Genomic DNA, 18,700 nt, shown 5'->3' on the forward strand with positions numbered 1-18,700 from the left:
TGATGTGTTAAAAGAAATCTTTACTGGATTAAAATTGTATTAGAATGGGACAAATATGTTTGTGGTGTGAAAGTAGCCTAAGATTGTTGCCTCAATGAGCCTCTGCAGTCCCGAATCTTAGAGGCAAAACTATTTTTTGACACCAAGAAAATCTAATCTAAGAAAAAGGATAAAAAAAACTTTTATGATGCACATGAGTGTCAAAAAGTTCTCTGTTGTGAAATGTTTTTACAGTAATGAGGAGTCAGGAAAAGTGTGGACCCACTTTCTTCATATTCAACACAGCGTGATTCTGGGAGATAAACAAATGAACTCATAAAGAGAAGGATAACATATTTCACACAAATATGAATTCAAGTTGCTGAAGATTAGTAAAAGCTGCATGCAAAGCCCGGGGTGGTAGTCAAAGTTCAGCATTGTAGAAACAAGAACATAAATCTGTCATGGTGCCGCAGCTCATTGTGCTCTTGTTATTACTGTTCCACAAGCCTGGATACATCGTTTCTGCTTCCTACTCCGGAGGAGTCAAGACTCACTGCCACAAGATTAAGAATTGCACCACAATTAGTACACATGCACACAGTTGTGATTTACCCTTGCTTATCATGGATTAATTAGCATAATTAACCATCAGAGCTTGCATTAAAGATACATATATGGTTATTTCATTGGAGGTATAATTAGAGTATATCATGAGGACATAGTTGAATTAATTAGGCTTCAACACAAAGCAGGAGATCAAAGATAGCCTATGTAAAAGTAGTTCCAGTTCAAGGATAAGGATGAAACTGAAGGCAAGCTTGTAAACACCACAATATCTAGCGGGAAAGAGCTGTTCTATATTAACTACTCTTGTACTTCTGTCTCATCTTTACCTAAATTCTGCTGTGTCGAGAAGTGCTCATAAGTCGTATAAGCCATAGAGCCGAACTTGATTACATATAAATGTAAACTTCTTTGATCTTAATTAATGGTCAAACAGAGCTGCTCTAAAGAAGCGGTCACAAAATGCTGTGAAATGGCAGGAACATCGATTAAAGGATTGATATATTACCATTAAATCACCATAATACAGTTTTGTGTCATGAATGTATAACAGATGGATTCCAACTGCAGTATTAAAAATGGGACGATAGCTCAGTTTCCAGTTTAAGTTTGAACCTCTGTCTCGTCACAGTCTCCCATCTTTGAGTTGGCCCTTTCAAAAACATGCATATGCCAGGGGGGGAATTTCCTGAAGCAGTGAATAATACATGACTAACGCATTTTTAAAATGCATCACAAAGATTGGTTTTAGACTCTTATGGGATATTTTGATGACAGTAAAAACACAGAATGTCACCAATCTTATTCTGTAAAAAAGGCAGAAAACAAACATTCTTAATTGTTTCCCCTTTTTTTAACAAACTAATATAAAAAAGTTCTGTGTAATGATAGTTACTTAATCTTGCTGAACAAGTGTCAAAGAACTGATGTAATTTTCTAGAATAGACAGCGAAGCCATTCATTCAATCCACTTGTATTTCATCTGCATAAAATGTGCATTTATGCCTTATAAATCACCAAAAACAACATTTTAAACTAAAGTTAACCATTTCATATAATGTACCTGGTTATGCTTAATCTACACACTTTTCAAATTCACCCTGATCCCACCAAACTGTGACCCACTCCAATCTCCTACAAAGTAACCGAGGGACAGAACAGTTTGTTCTGTCTCGCCGTTTTACATCCACTTTGGTCTGTTCCAGTTATTTAAGTCGGGTTTTCAATGTTCTTGAAGTCTAAAGCTGTGATTTATGTCTCTACTTCCCACTGTATATACCCATGCAGTTCAACAAGTGAGCCGGATCAAGTGAGACGCTTGCTTCTGCATCTGTTGTTTCCATGCACAGAGGCATCACAGTCCAGAAGTGACAGTGGTCATGTCATTAAAGATTAATGTGGACGGTTAAATTGCAATGTGCTCCAAATTACTTTCCCCAATGAGCCTATTGATCAAAAAAGGGACAGCAGTAGCCATTGTCCATCATAACCAGAGCTGTAACGCGAAGCGCTGCACAGGTCAATAAAGACAAAAATAACAGTACTTTTTTATCATAAAGCTTGGCAGGGTTGGCTGTATTTCCATAGAAGGCCTGTCACTGCAATGAATCAGTTGTGAAAGCTTGGTAGACCTGAAAGAGGTTTTGATTGTCCAAAACCTCTAGATGACTACCATCTATTGACAAGTAGGAAACTAGTTCAATGTTCTTCAAGAGACAGAGAGAATGTGGTTTTGCCTGTTCCCCATTGTGCTAATGGGATGGAAAACGTAAGCGTATAATTGTGCATGGGCATCTAATCACCCTGATATCACCCAGCGCTGCCTTGCTGGAAACAGAAAAGACATATTGTAAGATAATGTAACTTTCCCAACCCCCCCTTCTTAGAAAAGCAATTAACATCATCTGTATACAACATTGAAATAATTCCACTCCGCCCACTGTGATCAGGTGCAATTTTCATGTGTTATTTTCAATGAGATTGAGAGAATACAAAATAATCTTGTCAGTTTGTACAGACTCTGTATGTGGTTGATGGCTGCATGTTTGTGAAACCATTGTGCCCCCTTGACACAGGTTCCATGTGATACAAAAGGGAAGGAATGTAACTTTGTACATATGATGGTACAAACTCTCAGTACCTGAGGCAGTGGAATCTGCTAAGCAAAGCATCATAGCGTTGGATAGCCATCTGAGAAGATGCACTTCAGAAGCAGTTGGAGATATAAACAGGATGTTCTCCACTGAATCATCCAGTGTATACTCAATGGCAGGGTAATAACATAAGCATCGATCCGCCCAAGGCTGGGATTGAACAGTACTGGAAAGGTGTTGCATGTGGTAATGTGTTGGTAATCTCTTAGAGCAAGAACCAGTCACCATCACAATAGCATATATCCAAGAAGTATCAAATATGTAGATTTGTACAGGCCCCGATGAAATCAATTGTGGGTTGCATGTTGATTTTGTTGCCTTCATCATCAGTTGATTTTCATCGCTCTTCAGTGCATGTGTCAGCCAACCAAGTTCTGGCTACACGGCTAAAGCCTAGATAAACACAAATACAGAAGTGGGTTGTTTTAAACACACATCAGGACAATAGAGAAAACTCATCTTCAACAGTGAAATTCACCTCTCCGCACTTCTGAAACAGAATGCACCCGAGGCTCATGGAAAGCAAAGATAATCAAATCTCATGACAACAGCATTGGCCAGAAGAATAGCTCACACCCTTTTTCGAGCGTTGCCGCAATGCTGCTATGTGAATCAAGCTTAAGAAAGCCTATGCCTCAATCCCACATTTGTGGATACTTGTGAAAGACTACTCTGGAGACCAACTAAGGGCCAGTTGCACAAGTTACCATCATGCATGGTATACACTGAAGGGATTTATTTTGTCCCCATTGCTGTTCTGCGTAGGCCTAAACCTTCCCAGTCAGAGTGGGTTCACAAAGATCGGCTACTGTTTCTGAAGTGGAGCAATTATCTGCCATCTCCTCTACGTAGACGACATCAAGCTGTATGTCAAGACTGAGTGAGACATCGAGCCATTAGGCATTTTTAGAGTAGACCCCTTAATTATCCCTGGGGAGCACCTCAGAGTGTCTCAGACATTATTTCAACCACATAACATATAAAAGCAGAAAGGACTGAACATGGTGAGATACACATAAATGAGCAGATGGTGCATGATTCTTGGGTCATCTCAAAACTTTCAGATAAACTCATAATCTCACGAATCCATCCGAAAATGCAGTGCTCGAAAACACTCCACTTCTGAAACCCTCCCGGGTGAGTCTGAGATCAATCTGAGGATAAACAAAACTGCAGCACCTCCACTCCTGGTGAGACCCAGGGGCATTCATTCATTGTCTTAATTTAGTTTATTTGTGCAAACCAATTAAACATAGTATCGTTTTAAATCGATGAAAAAAAGGAAACATTTGTTTGGGGGAAAGAAAACTAAAGAAAACAGAGAAGTAGTTACACAACAGTCCTTATCTACAGTCATTATCACTCAGAGTGAGATCATGGTTTATTTGGATTTTATTTTTACCCCATGTGAAAAATTCTTATTCACTCTTTAAGCTCTATTTTTGATTTCCATAACTCCTGAGAAAACATGTCTGCTGCTAAATGCATCACTGTCTTCACTACGTAATAACTAATTACATCTTTTCCCTGTATGGTGAGGCTTTTTCAAGCTGATGTAATTCAGTTTTATTTTTCCTCGCATCTTCATTTCTTCAAATCCTAATTATGGTACATTAAAAAATAATTGTTTGCCTTCTTAAAATTAGTATGCCTTTCTTGTCAAGCGTACAGCATAATCTTTTTTTTACCATAATAACAATCACCTCTCTTACTTGTGGGTTTATCTGAACATGATTCAGATAACAAGGATGTCAAAAATTTTGGATAGACATGTATTACATTTTACAGAAGAGTATTAGGGCCACTGAAGAAAAAAACAATGTGGAAAAAAAAAGTCAGAATTCGAATATTAATGACAGAATTGTATTTTTTTTCTTCAGTGGCCCCAAAGCTCCTCCGTAAAGTTTTGTAGACAAAGCATATTGTCAAGAAATAATTTTTGCATTAGGAAAAGCTAGAGAAAAAAAGTGCCGTACTGTACACCTGCACAGAAATGAATGGACATATGTTCTCCATCACAGCTGATCTTGTGCACACATGGCGAAATTGTGACTAAGTTATGTTGCCAAAAAGTCAAACACTGAATGCAACTAGCTCAAGACACAACTTTCATTACAGTGAATGGACAGGAAGTTGTTACGTATTCCAGACAGCAGTATGGATGCTGGGATGAGCGGGATGCAACTAAAGCAAAAGGTCGGACTAATTAAATGTCAGAAAAGAGCATCTTAATAATTGAATAATTCAGAGAAAGAAATATATAATTTAGCTTTGAAGCCACTTGTACGTTCTTGAAGATGACCTCTAGATAGTAGATTAACTTTAGAATAATTAAGTATCTAAAAAAAACATTCTGTGAGGGGACTTAACCTTATAACTTGAAGTTTCAGAGGTGTCTGCAACACCTCATATAAAAAATTCCCATGAACATGTTGTATATGATAAGAATAGTTAACTGTCAGATTTATTTATCAAATATTATTTTTAAAAGAAATTAACTTCTTCTGGCCGAACCAGGTTTGAGTCTCAGAGCCCAAAAACATTAAAAAAAAAAAAAAAAAAAAAAAAGGGCTACAAATAAAAACCAAAACCACCCGTCGCCAAAAGGGTGGAAATCTACCACAAGATTGGATACAAAATTATCGTGAGGCTTTAAAAAAGGTCTTGGCTGTTAATCCCCCCCCCCTGCATTGATACAAGATTCCATTGTTACGACAAGAAGTCTAATTGCAAATGAGGACTGAAAGGCGAGATTAAGAGAGTACAAACCCACAGCTCCTGCTTCCGGCAACTGAGGATGAGGAGTTCAGCTGTTGACCTGCCAGAAAAAAAGTTCAGCTGATTATTAATTAAATCACTGAACGGTATCTAAAAGTTAAGCTGTTTTTAATGAGATACTACTATTAGCATAGTAATGAGATCATCATATATTTGCATTCTGTTTTATGCTCACTCTTTGTATTTGTCCGCTTCTCTCTTACTCTCTGTGATTGCATGAATACAAATGAATTCCCAAAAAACAACTGCTCTGTTGCCAGAAAACAAAACGGCCAATAGACAATATGAACCTTTTCAAAGCTTCTGCTGCACTCTGATAAAATCGTGATTTCATATCAGCAGCATAACACAGGGGAAAAAAACCACCCCCCACATAAGATGCTTGCAAAAACACAAAAATATCGATGGATGTGTTGTGATCTGACCTGCTTGCATGCATAACGATCACTCCGAGAGAAAGAAGATGAACAGTTTTATGCATCTTAAGGACAATAGTGCATCTGTCCCAGCAAAAAGAGTTCTCACCTGTTGCTACTGACTGCGCACTTGAGCTGACTTCAGAAACAACTAAGAAGAGTGAGGGATCAGAGAAGGGCTCCGTCCAACACTCGTGAGATGGCAGGAGATCAGGAGATCAGCAGAGCCGCAGCTCTGAGCGGACTGAATGTGCCATCTACATCACAGAGTGGTACATTACCACTGATCGGGAGTGTGGTATGCTGTGCCACAACAGGTGCCAAACTAAGATCTAATCCATCATGATTCAGGGCTTCCTGCAGAAGGCAAATTTAACTACTTCCCTCAACAATGTATTTTTTCTTCCTTCTCCTCTTTAATTTTACTCTGGCCTGTTAGGTTATTCCTGTCTGTGGTTTTCTGAACCGCTCTGGAGCTCCGATCACCTCTTGTTCCTTCGCAGTGTGACATGCATAGCATTACAACTGAGCCATCAATCTGTCAGCTTTCCCCCTGCAAAGCTGCCAGCAGAGCCAGGCACAATAAAGGGACAAGTTTTCTCCTGCTTCTGTGTTGCTTCTCTGGAGGTGGAGCTGAACAACCACAATAAGTCAGAATAAGATGATTTGGAAAAGATAAGCTCCGAGTCGCCAGCTGTGGCAAGCCAATCTCTTGTATTTTCTTTTTCTTTTTTTACCCCATTTTTCAATCCACCGCAGAGTATTTTCACTGTTGACTGATTTACTTAAAGGTTTTGGCTTCTCGTTGTGTCAGATGCTCATTATTTTTCCCGCCAGCCCTACTGCTACATCTCATAAAAGCACACACTCCCCTTTTTTGATTTTCAAACTTTCTCATTTTTGTTTGTCTTTGTTTCTCCCTCCTCCCTGGCTAATGTCAGACTGAGCTCCTGTAAAGAGGAGGTGAAGCCCCCCAGCAGGGCCGGACCACAGCTGTCACCTTCTGACTTCCTGGACAAGCTCATGGGAAGAACGTCAGGCTATGATGCCCGCATTAGACCCAACTTCAAAGGTACGGTCTTATGCAAAGGAAAACCACCACAGTCGCCCTCAAGAAAACCCACACAACAATAAAAACAACTAACACCTATGTGCAGTGAAAGATTAATGGCTGACTTTTCTTATATGCTTATGTGCTTTACGCTCTGTCATAATATTAACAGTTCACAAGTATGGACACCACTGGTGGAGCCAGATTCATATATGTATTTATATTGATTAAAATAAATTGTCCCAGCATAGCATGAAATTGTTTATGACCATCAAATTACATTCATGGGCTAAAACTGTTTTTATAATAAAGTTTTTATAGAGCATGAACGCGTGTCTCAAGACAGAGCTTAGGTTAGATGGTCTACAAATAAAGTGCAGCACTCAAGCCCTGGATGAGATACAGTAGCGTTTAGGCAGGGATGTTTAAAATTAGGACCTTTCAAATAAATAAAAAAATAAAATGAAAAAAAAATCCAACATTTTGACAGTGTGGCACTTTAAAAGGTCACAGGTTTATGTGATTGCTCTGACTTTAGAGACATTAGGAGCGAGTTCTTCAACAGAAGAAGTAGATGTTCAGATTTTAGAAAGCTGCCCATGAGTCATAAAGAAAGCACAAAAATCTCACAATGATAACGCAGTTCCGAAATTAATCTTCAACTAACTTGGAAGCCATAGGAAATGTTTGTGCTGCTAATAAGCAGACTCCCACTGAGAATCATGTTTGGACCAAAACACACATAGAACGCAGGCAGATGATAAATGAAAGATAATTTATTAGGAAAAAGAAATCAAAGACGGGACAGACAGGAAATCTAAGCAAGTCCAAATTAATTAAAATCCGAACAAAGCACAAGGAAAGGAAAATGAAAACTGAACTGAATTGGCATAATAAAAAGGAAAACACAGACACATTGTCCGGTGGAAGCCCGGGATCTGGCAAGCAAAGAAAATGATGAGTAAAACACAGGTGTGAATTAATCTTGAAATACAAAACACAAAAAGCACAAAACAAGAATTCAAGGAAACCAAGAAGTAGAGGGAAAAAACTGCTCCCAATGTAAAACAAACAGCCACTTAAAATCCAACAAGAACTTGAGGCTATGTTCAAATTGAAACCTAAATTCAGAATCAAATTTTCCTGACATTTTCTTTCTGATGTTCCCTAATCCACATGGTTGCTATGGTAACCTATGTGCATAAAGCTGAGGTATATGTGCCAAAATAGAGAGTGGGGAAATGGCTTTGTTACTTTTGCAAATGTTCATGTGGAGCTAGTTACGAGTTACAAGAAACCACTAGAGACACGAGGCTGCTGAATGCTGTTTTATTCCAGCAGCAGTGCACAGACAGCAGCCGTCGTCATGACGTCAACTGCTCAACACGTTAAAACTGGGCTAAAGTCAAGAGTCATTTTTGCACTCTTAGCCCACCACCTCCTTGACAGAGGTGTCAGAGTTTGCATCATGTTACAAGTGACACGGGAGACTATTTGAAACAGTAAATCAGCGACCTGACTGTTCATAGTGAGACGCATTAGTGAAATCCCAACTGAAATCACGTGTGAAAGCATCTCTGTACGTGGGTGGAGATTTGGATTTCTATACTAAAGTCCTGACAAACCTGGAATATCAAAGATATCAGAAACCCTAAACATGACTGAAGACGAATAAACAATGATCAGCGATTCACGTGTCTTTCTGTGACACAAGTGTCCCTTAGTTTGGGAGTCTGTATGTACAGAAAATATGAGTATTTGCATTTATTAAGCCTAGATTTTTTCACAAATGTTATCACGTCTTTATAATTGAGGTAAAAAATAACAGATACTTTACGTGCCTGTGAGTACCAGGCTGGCCTAACTGCAGACGGCATGATTTGAGTTGCTGGAATATTCTCTGTGATAATCATTGCATGAGGAGGAAAAGTAATGAGAAACCGCAGGCGTTTATCAGAAGCCTCAGGAGATATACAATATAATAGGTATTCTTAATGTGGACACCAGTGTAATATCATAAATTCCATCTTAAGAGAACAATGTGTGTATTCAGATTGCTGTTTTTTCATCCTCTCTCTTTAAGGTCCTCCTGTGAATGTCACCTGCAATATTTTCATCAATAGCTTTGGGTCGATCACAGAAACAACTATGGTAAGGAGAATTATAGGATTATTAAAAATAAATAAATAAATAAATGCTGGTGTTTTCTTGAAAACAACCGAAAATTCAAATTTTACCATTCAGCTTTCAGTTTTACCCAAATACATCCATTTCTGGGCTGCCGATTATGGCTTGAAAAATTTTAGGTGTTGCCAACTCTTCATCTTTGTGAATCCTCTGATCGTAAAGCCAATCCCTTGTTTCTGTTTCCACACAACATGGCAACCTTCAGACCAATGGGTCGCCAACATGCTGATAATGAGCAGTCGTGTCTTTAATAAAAATGAAAAATTCAGTAAATGATGAGGATGAGGGTTGCATTTCCAGTGTTACTTCTCGTGGTACAGCCCAGTACAGCAGCAGATGGTTTAAGGGCCTCTAAGGGGGTTCCAGAGGCCTGGCCTTGCAGCCAGGTTGACCCATAGAACAATTTAAAAGATGTATTATGCACAAATCATTGATGCTCCTCGGGCACATTCTCGCAACAGGATTCAATATAGAAATTTGGAACAAACATGAAGTGTTCACCTCAGTCAATTTCTCTTGTCAAGGAAAGGTGCTACATATATTTTTTTGCAAAATTGTTGATGAGAAAAAGCAAAAGACATAAACACTTGCATTGTTTTGAAGATCAAAAGAGCAGAAAAACCTATTTCTAAGTTCCCCATCTGTACTTTCACTGATAATATGCTTTATTTTCTATTAACTTCCCCGAGTTCCTCCGCAGGACTACAGGCTTAATGTATTTCTACGACAAAAATGGAACGATCCTCGCCTGGCATACAGTGAATACCCAGATGATTCCCTAGATCTGGATCCTTCCATGCTGGACTCTATCTGGAAACCTGATTTATTCTTCGCAAACGAGAAAGGAGCCAATTTCCACGAGGTCACCACTGATAACAAGCTGCTAAGGATTTTCCAAGACGGCAGCGTTCTTTACAGCATCAGGTAAGCAAAGATGGGCCAAAAACTTGACAGCAGAGTCACTGGGTGTTTTTTTCCACTAAAATTCACCTATTGGATTCTTAGGATGGGTAATAATTGTTAATACTGGGTGCATAAATGGTATGATTGCCTCAACAAGAAATTGGATTTTTTTTAATGACTTTGAATACGCTTACATATACATTTATGCTATCACATTTTAACAAGAGGCCATAATGATTTCAGAGAGCCTGTTTTAATTGCATTTCTTTTCAATAAAATACAGTAAATAGCTACGTTCTGAATTTGCCACCCGGTGTTGGCCACGCAGGCATAATGCAAATAAATCCCACTCGTGAACCTCCTTACTACAACACCATCAGAGCACCTACTGCACCTCTCCACTGGTTACCCAAATATTGACCGAGGGGCAATAGAAAAGAAAAATGGAAATGCCAGTGAGAGCGTGTGTGACAGGTGGGAATCTTGCAAGTATCGTATTCACTCCAGGAGAGGAAGGCATGTATTCCCATTTCCTTAAGTTTGAACATGTACAGAAACTGGCATGTAAGGATAAACGATACTGAAGAGGGCTATACTATGGTAGAGATGTGAAAACCTCATTATCGGCATGTACAACTGTGCAGAATATTGAATGCTAGAAAAAAAATGGGATATTATCTTGCTACTTTGTAAACTAAAGATACACAATTATTCATTTGAACAACCACGTCTACACACTTAAGAAAACGATTGCAACAAAATGTGTTAAGTATGTACTCAGGATTTTACCTGTGAAAGGATGAACAACAAATCTTGTCGACTTATGAAAGATCAGCAGTAGTGCATTTACACAACACACACCACTGATTTATATCTTCTAGATTTGCGTACCGACTGCTAAAAGTGGATCGAACACCTTTGTGCACTCCAAATACGCGGCGTTATTTAATCAGGATTAGATGAGTAAGTAACTCGAATATTTTTTGTGAATTCTTCTGCTATCGGAGAAGATATTGTGTCATCAAAACCCATTATCAAATGGGTGCCTGTGTGTATCTTGCTGGCAGCTTTTGCCTTGCCTCTGGGCAATGCATTACAGCAGGTAATTACACAGCTTTCCACCAGACGTACTCCCAAATAGCTCTCTCTCTCCCTCTCTCCCTCTCTCTCTCTCTGAAACTTTGAAGGCTTAATGCATCAACACCACAACAAATAAAAGCAGGATGTCTACACCAATTACCTTCCTATTACTGTGGTGTGAGGAGTCATCTAATGACAGAGTGACTCAAGAGGGATCTCCAGCCTATTGTTGAGAGAAAAAAAACATCTAGTTTTTATTTTCCTTTTTCCAACTGCATTAAATCAAACAAATGTATGCATATTCATGTTTACAAACTTATATGACACAAAAACTGATTGGTTTCATCAATATGTGAAACCTATTATGTCTCCTAATGTCTGATGTCTTTTCCTCAAGTCACTTTGAGCTTCCTGACATCTGCTCTGTCTCCTCTTCTTTCTTCCAATCTGTTTTTATTCTTTTTTCCCTATCTCAGGCTGACACTAACCCTGTCCTGCCCTATGGACTTGAAGAATTTCCCAATGGACATTCAGACCTGTACTATGCAGCTTGAAAGCTGTGAGTTTTCATTTCTTTCTCATTCTTTATTCTCACACTTCTTTTATCCCTCTTACGTTTCACATTTTCATCTCTCCAACGTTGTGACTGAAACATATGACAACTTTGTCAGACCTGTTAGTACATTTCTTCATAACTTGCAACCCGTGTGTTTGTATTTATTCTCAACTGTGAATATGATCACCACGACCAAGTATAAAGTGTTTATGTTCAAGCAGCTCCTGAAGCATACGCATCAAGCCGTAACTTAGCAACAGTAAAAGAAAGACAAAGCTTTCTTCCTGCAGCAAATATACAAGTGCAACACATTACTCTCACAGCAGCTCGACAAGGATGCTAATGTGCATGCTGCGTGGTCCCAAAATAGTGGGAATTTGTTAAACCACCCAGTAAGATTATAGGGTTATCAAAAATGATAATTCCCTTTCATGATGAGCACATGTAATGGTTTGCAAGCATTTATAAAGGAAATGTGAATGTACATCACCCCTAGTGCATGTTTTTGACACCTCGTGCTCTGTCTTACACTTTGGTGTGAATCTACCCTTTGACAGCCCTGCACGTTGAAAAAAACAACAACCCATAAAGGAGTTTATTGGAGTCCAGAGGGGACGCTGTGAAAGGTTTTATGTGATTGGTCGGGAGCTCTGACAGCTGTCATTTTAGTCTGCAATATGGCTGCTGTCAACCAGAGATGAGACGCTTGTTTGGGTGTTCCCCTTCCGTGAAATCAAGGACTTCTCTTTTTTTATGTTTTTTTTTTTTAGTTTACACACATTTATGCGATAACGTGCTCCATTATATGTGATACGTGAGAATTAATAACTTGAAGGGCATAGCAACGATAAGGATGGGCTTTAATTATAGTCAAAGGTCTTTCATTTTTACTGTATGGAACATTTATTAAAAGTAGACAGTTTTAAACAAATACAAAATATATTTGAAGCCTTTTAAATAGTTTCTCCACTGATAACATCAGGTATGAATAATCTCTTTCCTGTTCAGTCTTTCCTTTGCTTTAGAAGTGATAGAATCTGCCCTCATGAAACCAATTTCCTGGATATAAATAATGAAACTTTAATTCAGTGTTCCTTTTATTATATGCGACCCACCCCCTGCGCCTGGAGGTGACCTGCAGTTCCCGGCGGGACAAAAAGATTCAAGATTAGTAAAGAGTGAAACTACTTATCACAAATTCATCTTTGCAGCAGTATTTTGCTCTAATAAATAAGTGATACAAAAAGTTGGTATTTGTCTCAACAGATTCAATAAAAACAATTTGTAAGTGGTTTAATTGTCCAAGAAAAAGCATGATTTATCTCTGTGGATTAACACAGTCATGTGCTCCTACTAGACCTGGGCGAAAAACCAACCAAAAAATGCCGGTCTGAGACGAACAAAACCGTAGTTTTACCAACAAACCTTAACTAAAAAGCAGCTGTCGCCGAATCCTTTGCACTAGGCACTGCATATGACACTAATGTGGCACGGTGGAGAACAATCACCGCAGCGGTCGCTTTGCACATAGCCAGAGACATGGTACCCATATATACCATGGAGAACACAGGGTTTATTAATTTGATTAAAATTGTAAATCAAATAAAATCTGATTTTATATTTAGGCCATATCGCCCAGCCCAAGCTCCTACAGAGTGTTTTTTTGTGTTTGATGGGGGTTGTTGTTCATGGCCCCCCATCCTAATTCTGTTTCCATTTGATACAAAGAATTAGTCTGCTTCCTCTGGATTTAACTTTGATTTTCAGGAGGTATTACCAAAGGATTTAGACGAAGCTGCCTCTGGATGCCATTTGATAGGCATCCAACCAGTCAGAAAGTGGATTTCCATGACACTTTTTTGTAAAACAAAAGCAAAATTCCAAATTTGCAACAAAAGGTACCACTGTGGGGTGGTTTTTTCAGAGCGTAACTTCTAGTTCTTGCTCCCTACCTGTGTAAGGATGTTTAAAAACATCTTTATTTTTGGATAATTAATGTTAACTGCTGCTGCCGCTACCACTACCACAAAAATGGTCAATGGAAGAAGAAGACAGCAGATTAAATGATGATATATCAATTATTCCAAGGCACATCCCTAATGATTAATCCATAATGATTAATCATTGTTATATCACAATTACATCGTATTAATGAGGCCAAAAACAGATGGAAATTAGATTTTGATCATTTAGATTGACCGACTGTCCCATCCAGTGTTGCCGCAGTCGTGCAAATGCGAAAAAGGTTTTTCTTTACAATTGGACTGGATTATCAATTTGCAATATTAAGGTTTCACACAAATGTAGGGTTGAAGGAAACACTACTAGAAAAACAAAGCATGTGACCATGGCAAAGCGACAACCAGACTAGAATAAACAAAACACAAAAAAGTAGGAACTGAGGTCAATGACTTGTCAGGTTTGAAAGTAACATATTGTTTTACAGTGACACCATGTTCATCCAAAGTGTTTTTAGCAATTCTTCAGCCATCTGGATTGTTTTGTATATGAGCTCTTGGACACTCCTGTGAAACCAGCCCTCGCCCTGTTGCTTTTGCTTTGGTACATTTTGTACAGGTGTAAATTACTGTAAAAGGGGAAGGTCTACAAAACCGATTTTACAAGAGAACTCTTTCAAAGTGAATTGATATGGATGGCAAAACCAGATTACTGTAACCTGCGTTACTGTGAATCTACACAACACATTTGTGTTCAACTAACTTCACACCCATGAGTGTGATCACCTCGGACAGAGCTCAATATTAAGAACATTACTGGTTTTACTATCACTACTGGAGCTTTGGCTACACAACCATCAACATGGAAAAGACCAGGAGGGAAGGGTGATGAGCAAAAGAAAGAAAAATAAAAAGTTATCTTTGAGGTTTGAGTAAGCCAAGGCGAAGCTCTATTTATGTATATATATAAGCCCATAGCATGAAGATTTTTCCTTATTCTGACACATCAAAGCCTCCATATGTGCAGCTTATAGCACTTTGCTGTGAGCGATAAGTGTGCAGTAACCTCACCACTTGTACGATAAGTGAACAGAAAGACCAAGACGGTAAACGTGAAGCATAACTGTAGCCGCATTGGGTTTTCATTCGATGAATGTCTTTTTAACATGAGAAAAAGAGACGGCATGTGACTAATGGTCATTAGTCACTTGCTGAGATATCCCAGACGCCCTGGCTCATAAATTTCCTTTTTATTGCTTCTGCAGCACAATGTCCGTTATGTTTTGACGGCATTCAGCTATAATTGCTGGAATAAATGACAATATCATTTTTTATTTTTTATTTATTTTATTGTTCCTCTTTGACGGCATTGGTATTCCCCTTGGTTTTACAGGTGGGCTGGGTGAATAGCAATCACTTCTGCTGAGAAACAAGATAAGTGTATTTTGGTGGAGGTGTTTTTTAGACTGATGGCAGTGGTAGGGTGTTACATTTTGAATAATTGATGTCTTTGTAACTCAGGCCCAAGGGTCCCAACAGATATTAGTATTATTCGGTTCTGCAAGGAACTCTTTGTTGTTCTTGTATTCAGGACACATTTTCTATATACTGATAATCAGGTGGCTGGGAGAGGAAAGGCAACATTCAATAAACCCACTCGCAAGAACACTGGCACTTTTCAGCTCTGGGTATGTGAACTTACAGCCAGATTTTCTCCTCATGTCCCATGTTCTGTAACCTTCAAACAAGGATGATATCACAAGTGGCAGGACTGTTGTGTGTGACCTTTAATGTGACATGGAGGACATTAAAGTGTCGCTGGACTGATGGCGAAAGGACTATTACAAAAGAGTCTTTCAAGTTGTTTTTTTTTCATCCTCTCAAAGTCTCATTAGCTGAGGTTTCTAATGTTTCCCCTATGGACAGATGTCTAAAACAAATGGGGTTATGGAAGGGGAAGAGAGGAAGGAATAACAATGATAATATTTAGTCTTCTGCAGTTCAGTTTGTCGAATGAAGTAGTATTAATAAGAGCAAGGTATTAACAAGTATGACTATATCATCTGCAGATCCATGAAGATTTACTCAGATCCAATGTCCCCCCCAAAAAAAAATAACTTTGATAAGGAAATTAAAGGTAGATAGTTTTCAGATATTGTACTATAGGTTACTCAGTGTGCAAAGCCTTGAATGTCTGAACATTTTTCCTCTTTTTCTTGGATGAAATGAAAGTTTTATAATCAGTTGTATATATATGGGATCATTTAATTAATCATCTTAGGACACTTTGCATGCAAGTTGTCATGAAATCAACTTGTGATCAAATGTATTCAATGACAAAAATGCAAATTTGTCTTATCATTTTATGCCACAGTTTGTAACACAGGTGTAATGAAAACTATACAAAATTGTTTTAAAAAAAAATGTATATAAGTATCATTAAGGACGTGAACCCTAAAGTCCTACAGAGGGAGGCCCAGGTGGCTCCATCATCCTCTGGAGAACAGTTTGATTGATGGTTTAGTTTAATTTGGATCCGCAGAGGTAAAGGTCACTGTAAATCAATGCAAAGATCTTCTGGTGATCACCTTTATTCTATAATGACACATTTCTATTCCACTGGCAGCTGTCTCTTCTGCAACGACAATGATTCATAAAAGCACCACGAGTCACAGAGAGGTGTGATGAGTATGAAAATGACTTCAGCTGTGTGCTACCAGATATCAGCTCTGTTGAACACCTATGGGTCATTTTGGATTAATGTGTTAAATAAAATGAAACTGCAGTTATCAAAATACTAAATGAGGGAATTCCTTCTGGAAGGCTGGTGAATCTACTCCTGAAACGCAGCCATTGACTGCGTTTACATGCAGTCAATGACCCTTTTAAAACCCGAATATTGGCAATAACCCAAATTTGCACGGCCATGTAAACAGCAATAACCCCTTTGAATAACCCGAATTTGCTCATATTCCGGTTTTTAAAAACCCGAATATGACCCCTGGGTTACTCCTTTTAAAACCCGAATATTCGGTCATCGCCAAACGGAATATCCCAATCAAACAAAACATGAATTTGTTTTCTGCGCATGCTCTTTTCTCAAGGAATCTTGGTCTTTTGAGTCCAGGACGTACTTATAAACAACGCTGGTTTGATCCAGATATCCCAAATGATTAATTACCATGTATACAGGGATAACTTTGTTTGTTCACGCATGGAAACAGATTATTCCGAATGTTTCAGTAACCAGAATATTAGCAATAACCCGAATTTTGACTGCATGTAAACCTAGTCAATGATTTCAAACACCCAGACAATAGCTGAAGTTTACTATGTTTCGCTTTTTGGTTTACACTGACATTTTTTGTGTTGAACCAAAGAGCTCAGAACTTAAACGTCTAGTGCAATGCTACAGACATATGAGATAAATAAGATATTATCACAGAAAAAATAAATTAAAACAGTACAAACGTCCCAAAGATATGTTGAAAAATATAATAGACCTTTTCTGTGGCAGGAAACACCAGAACGTAACATATACGCTTGTCATTTTACATCTTTTTTCTCCTGCTCAAGCTCTTATTTGAGGCATTTTTCAGCTAAATGGGATGTTTGTGCTACTTGGGTGATTTCTGCTTGTGGTTCTTGGTACTTTTTTGCATTTTCTGATGAAGATAAGTAACCATGACAACAGGAAAATTGCTAACATGTTGGAGCTGGCTCAGAGATCAACTAATGCTCAGAATAAAACCTTAAAATCCAAACAAGTTGGAGAGGAGAGGTCAGCAAAGCAGGAGAGAAACACAGGAAGTAGAAAATGTTAAAACCATATTTTCTTCTCAGTCGTTGTGGGATGTGAGCTCATAGCCAAATGAAATGCACTTGGAGTGCTGATGAGGACAGTAATAATACCAAAGATCCTCTATACACAAGATAGCGCATTGCCGTTACTGGCAATGGTTTGAAACGGTATACACTTCCGGTCTCCTAAGTGGGCGTGGCCGCCCCTCTCCCTACATCGTTTTGGAACATACAACACTAGATACAGTACAACTTTCTTCCAAAAAGACTTAAATAATAAAAATAACAATATTATTAAGCAAAGAAGCAAGTTTTATATTAGTTTTAAACTTAATTTTATCCGTTGGGAAAACGATGAGAGCCAAATCTCGCGAGAGTGTGTTGCTCAGACAGAGACAGGTCTCAAACAAAGTTCATTTTCTCCTAATCTGTCGGTCTGAAAATTTCCATTTTGGTGTCAGAATGTTCAGAAGGTTTGTGGCTTTTGAAAAATGGGTCCGGTATTTACTTAGGTTACTATGGGGCGAAGAAATTGGTAATAATCTGTGCTCACGTTCACTTCCCATAGGACTCAATAGACTCAGGACCTGCTTCCGGTCTCCTAAAGGGGCGTGGCAGTCACGTGACACAGATACAAGAAACACAACCGTAGTGGGCTGTCTCGGTTATAGAACATCTCTGATAATACACAGTATGACACCCTGCATAGGAATAAGTGGGCATAGATAATAGATGGATGATGTTTTGGCGCCAACACATGGCTGCAGGAATATATTCCAGACTAAAAAACACCTGCACAGAGATTTCCAACACAGACAAAAAAAAAGCTTGAGGAAGACAGGCAAGACGGGGGCAGTTGTTAACAACAAGTGGGGTAATCCAGGACCTGCTACCATGAAGGAGCATCTCTGCACCCTGGATATTGAACTGCTAAGAGTTCCTCTGTTACCTGCCGTGGCTGCGTGCTGTTGCCAGGCTACAAATACAGATGCAAATTGATTTATCTCTGGAGATGACAAGCACACCCTTTGTTCTCTGCACATGCTACTTACAATTTGTTAATTAAAGTAAAATAAAAAGAAATTGTTTATAAATTTTACTTTTTGTAATTTACACTGCAGCAATATAATCCCAGTTGAAGATTAATAAAGTATAATTCAGTTGAGGAACAAGGTAAGCTTGTTTGTTTGGGTCGCACATTTCAAATCTACCTACACCAGAGCAGGTCTATGGCCTATTTGTTACACCGAGGTTTAGATATCAGCGTACAC

The 18,700-nt window shown here is 38.6% G+C and overlaps 1 protein-coding gene across 1 annotated transcript in view; it reads left to right on the plus strand.

The window, feature by feature from the left end:
- Positions 1-18,700, plus strand: part of glra4a (glycine receptor, alpha 4a) — a 62,917-nt gene that overhangs the window by 33,422 nt on the left and 10,795 nt on the right. Inside the window, exons 2-5 of the mRNA XM_061726360.1 lie at positions 6,835-6,965; positions 9,028-9,095; positions 9,832-10,055; positions 11,591-11,673. Of these exons, the coding sequence (XP_061582344.1) occupies positions 6,835-6,965; positions 9,028-9,095; positions 9,832-10,055; positions 11,591-11,673 (506 nt within the window). The remainder of the gene's footprint in view (positions 1-6,834; positions 6,966-9,027; positions 9,096-9,831; positions 10,056-11,590; positions 11,674-18,700) is intronic.

This window comes from Cololabis saira, chromosome 7, assembly GCF_033807715.1.
Source record: "Cololabis saira isolate AMF1-May2022 chromosome 7, fColSai1.1, whole genome shotgun sequence".
NCBI lineage: Eukaryota > Metazoa > Chordata > Actinopteri > Beloniformes > Belonidae > Cololabis > Cololabis saira.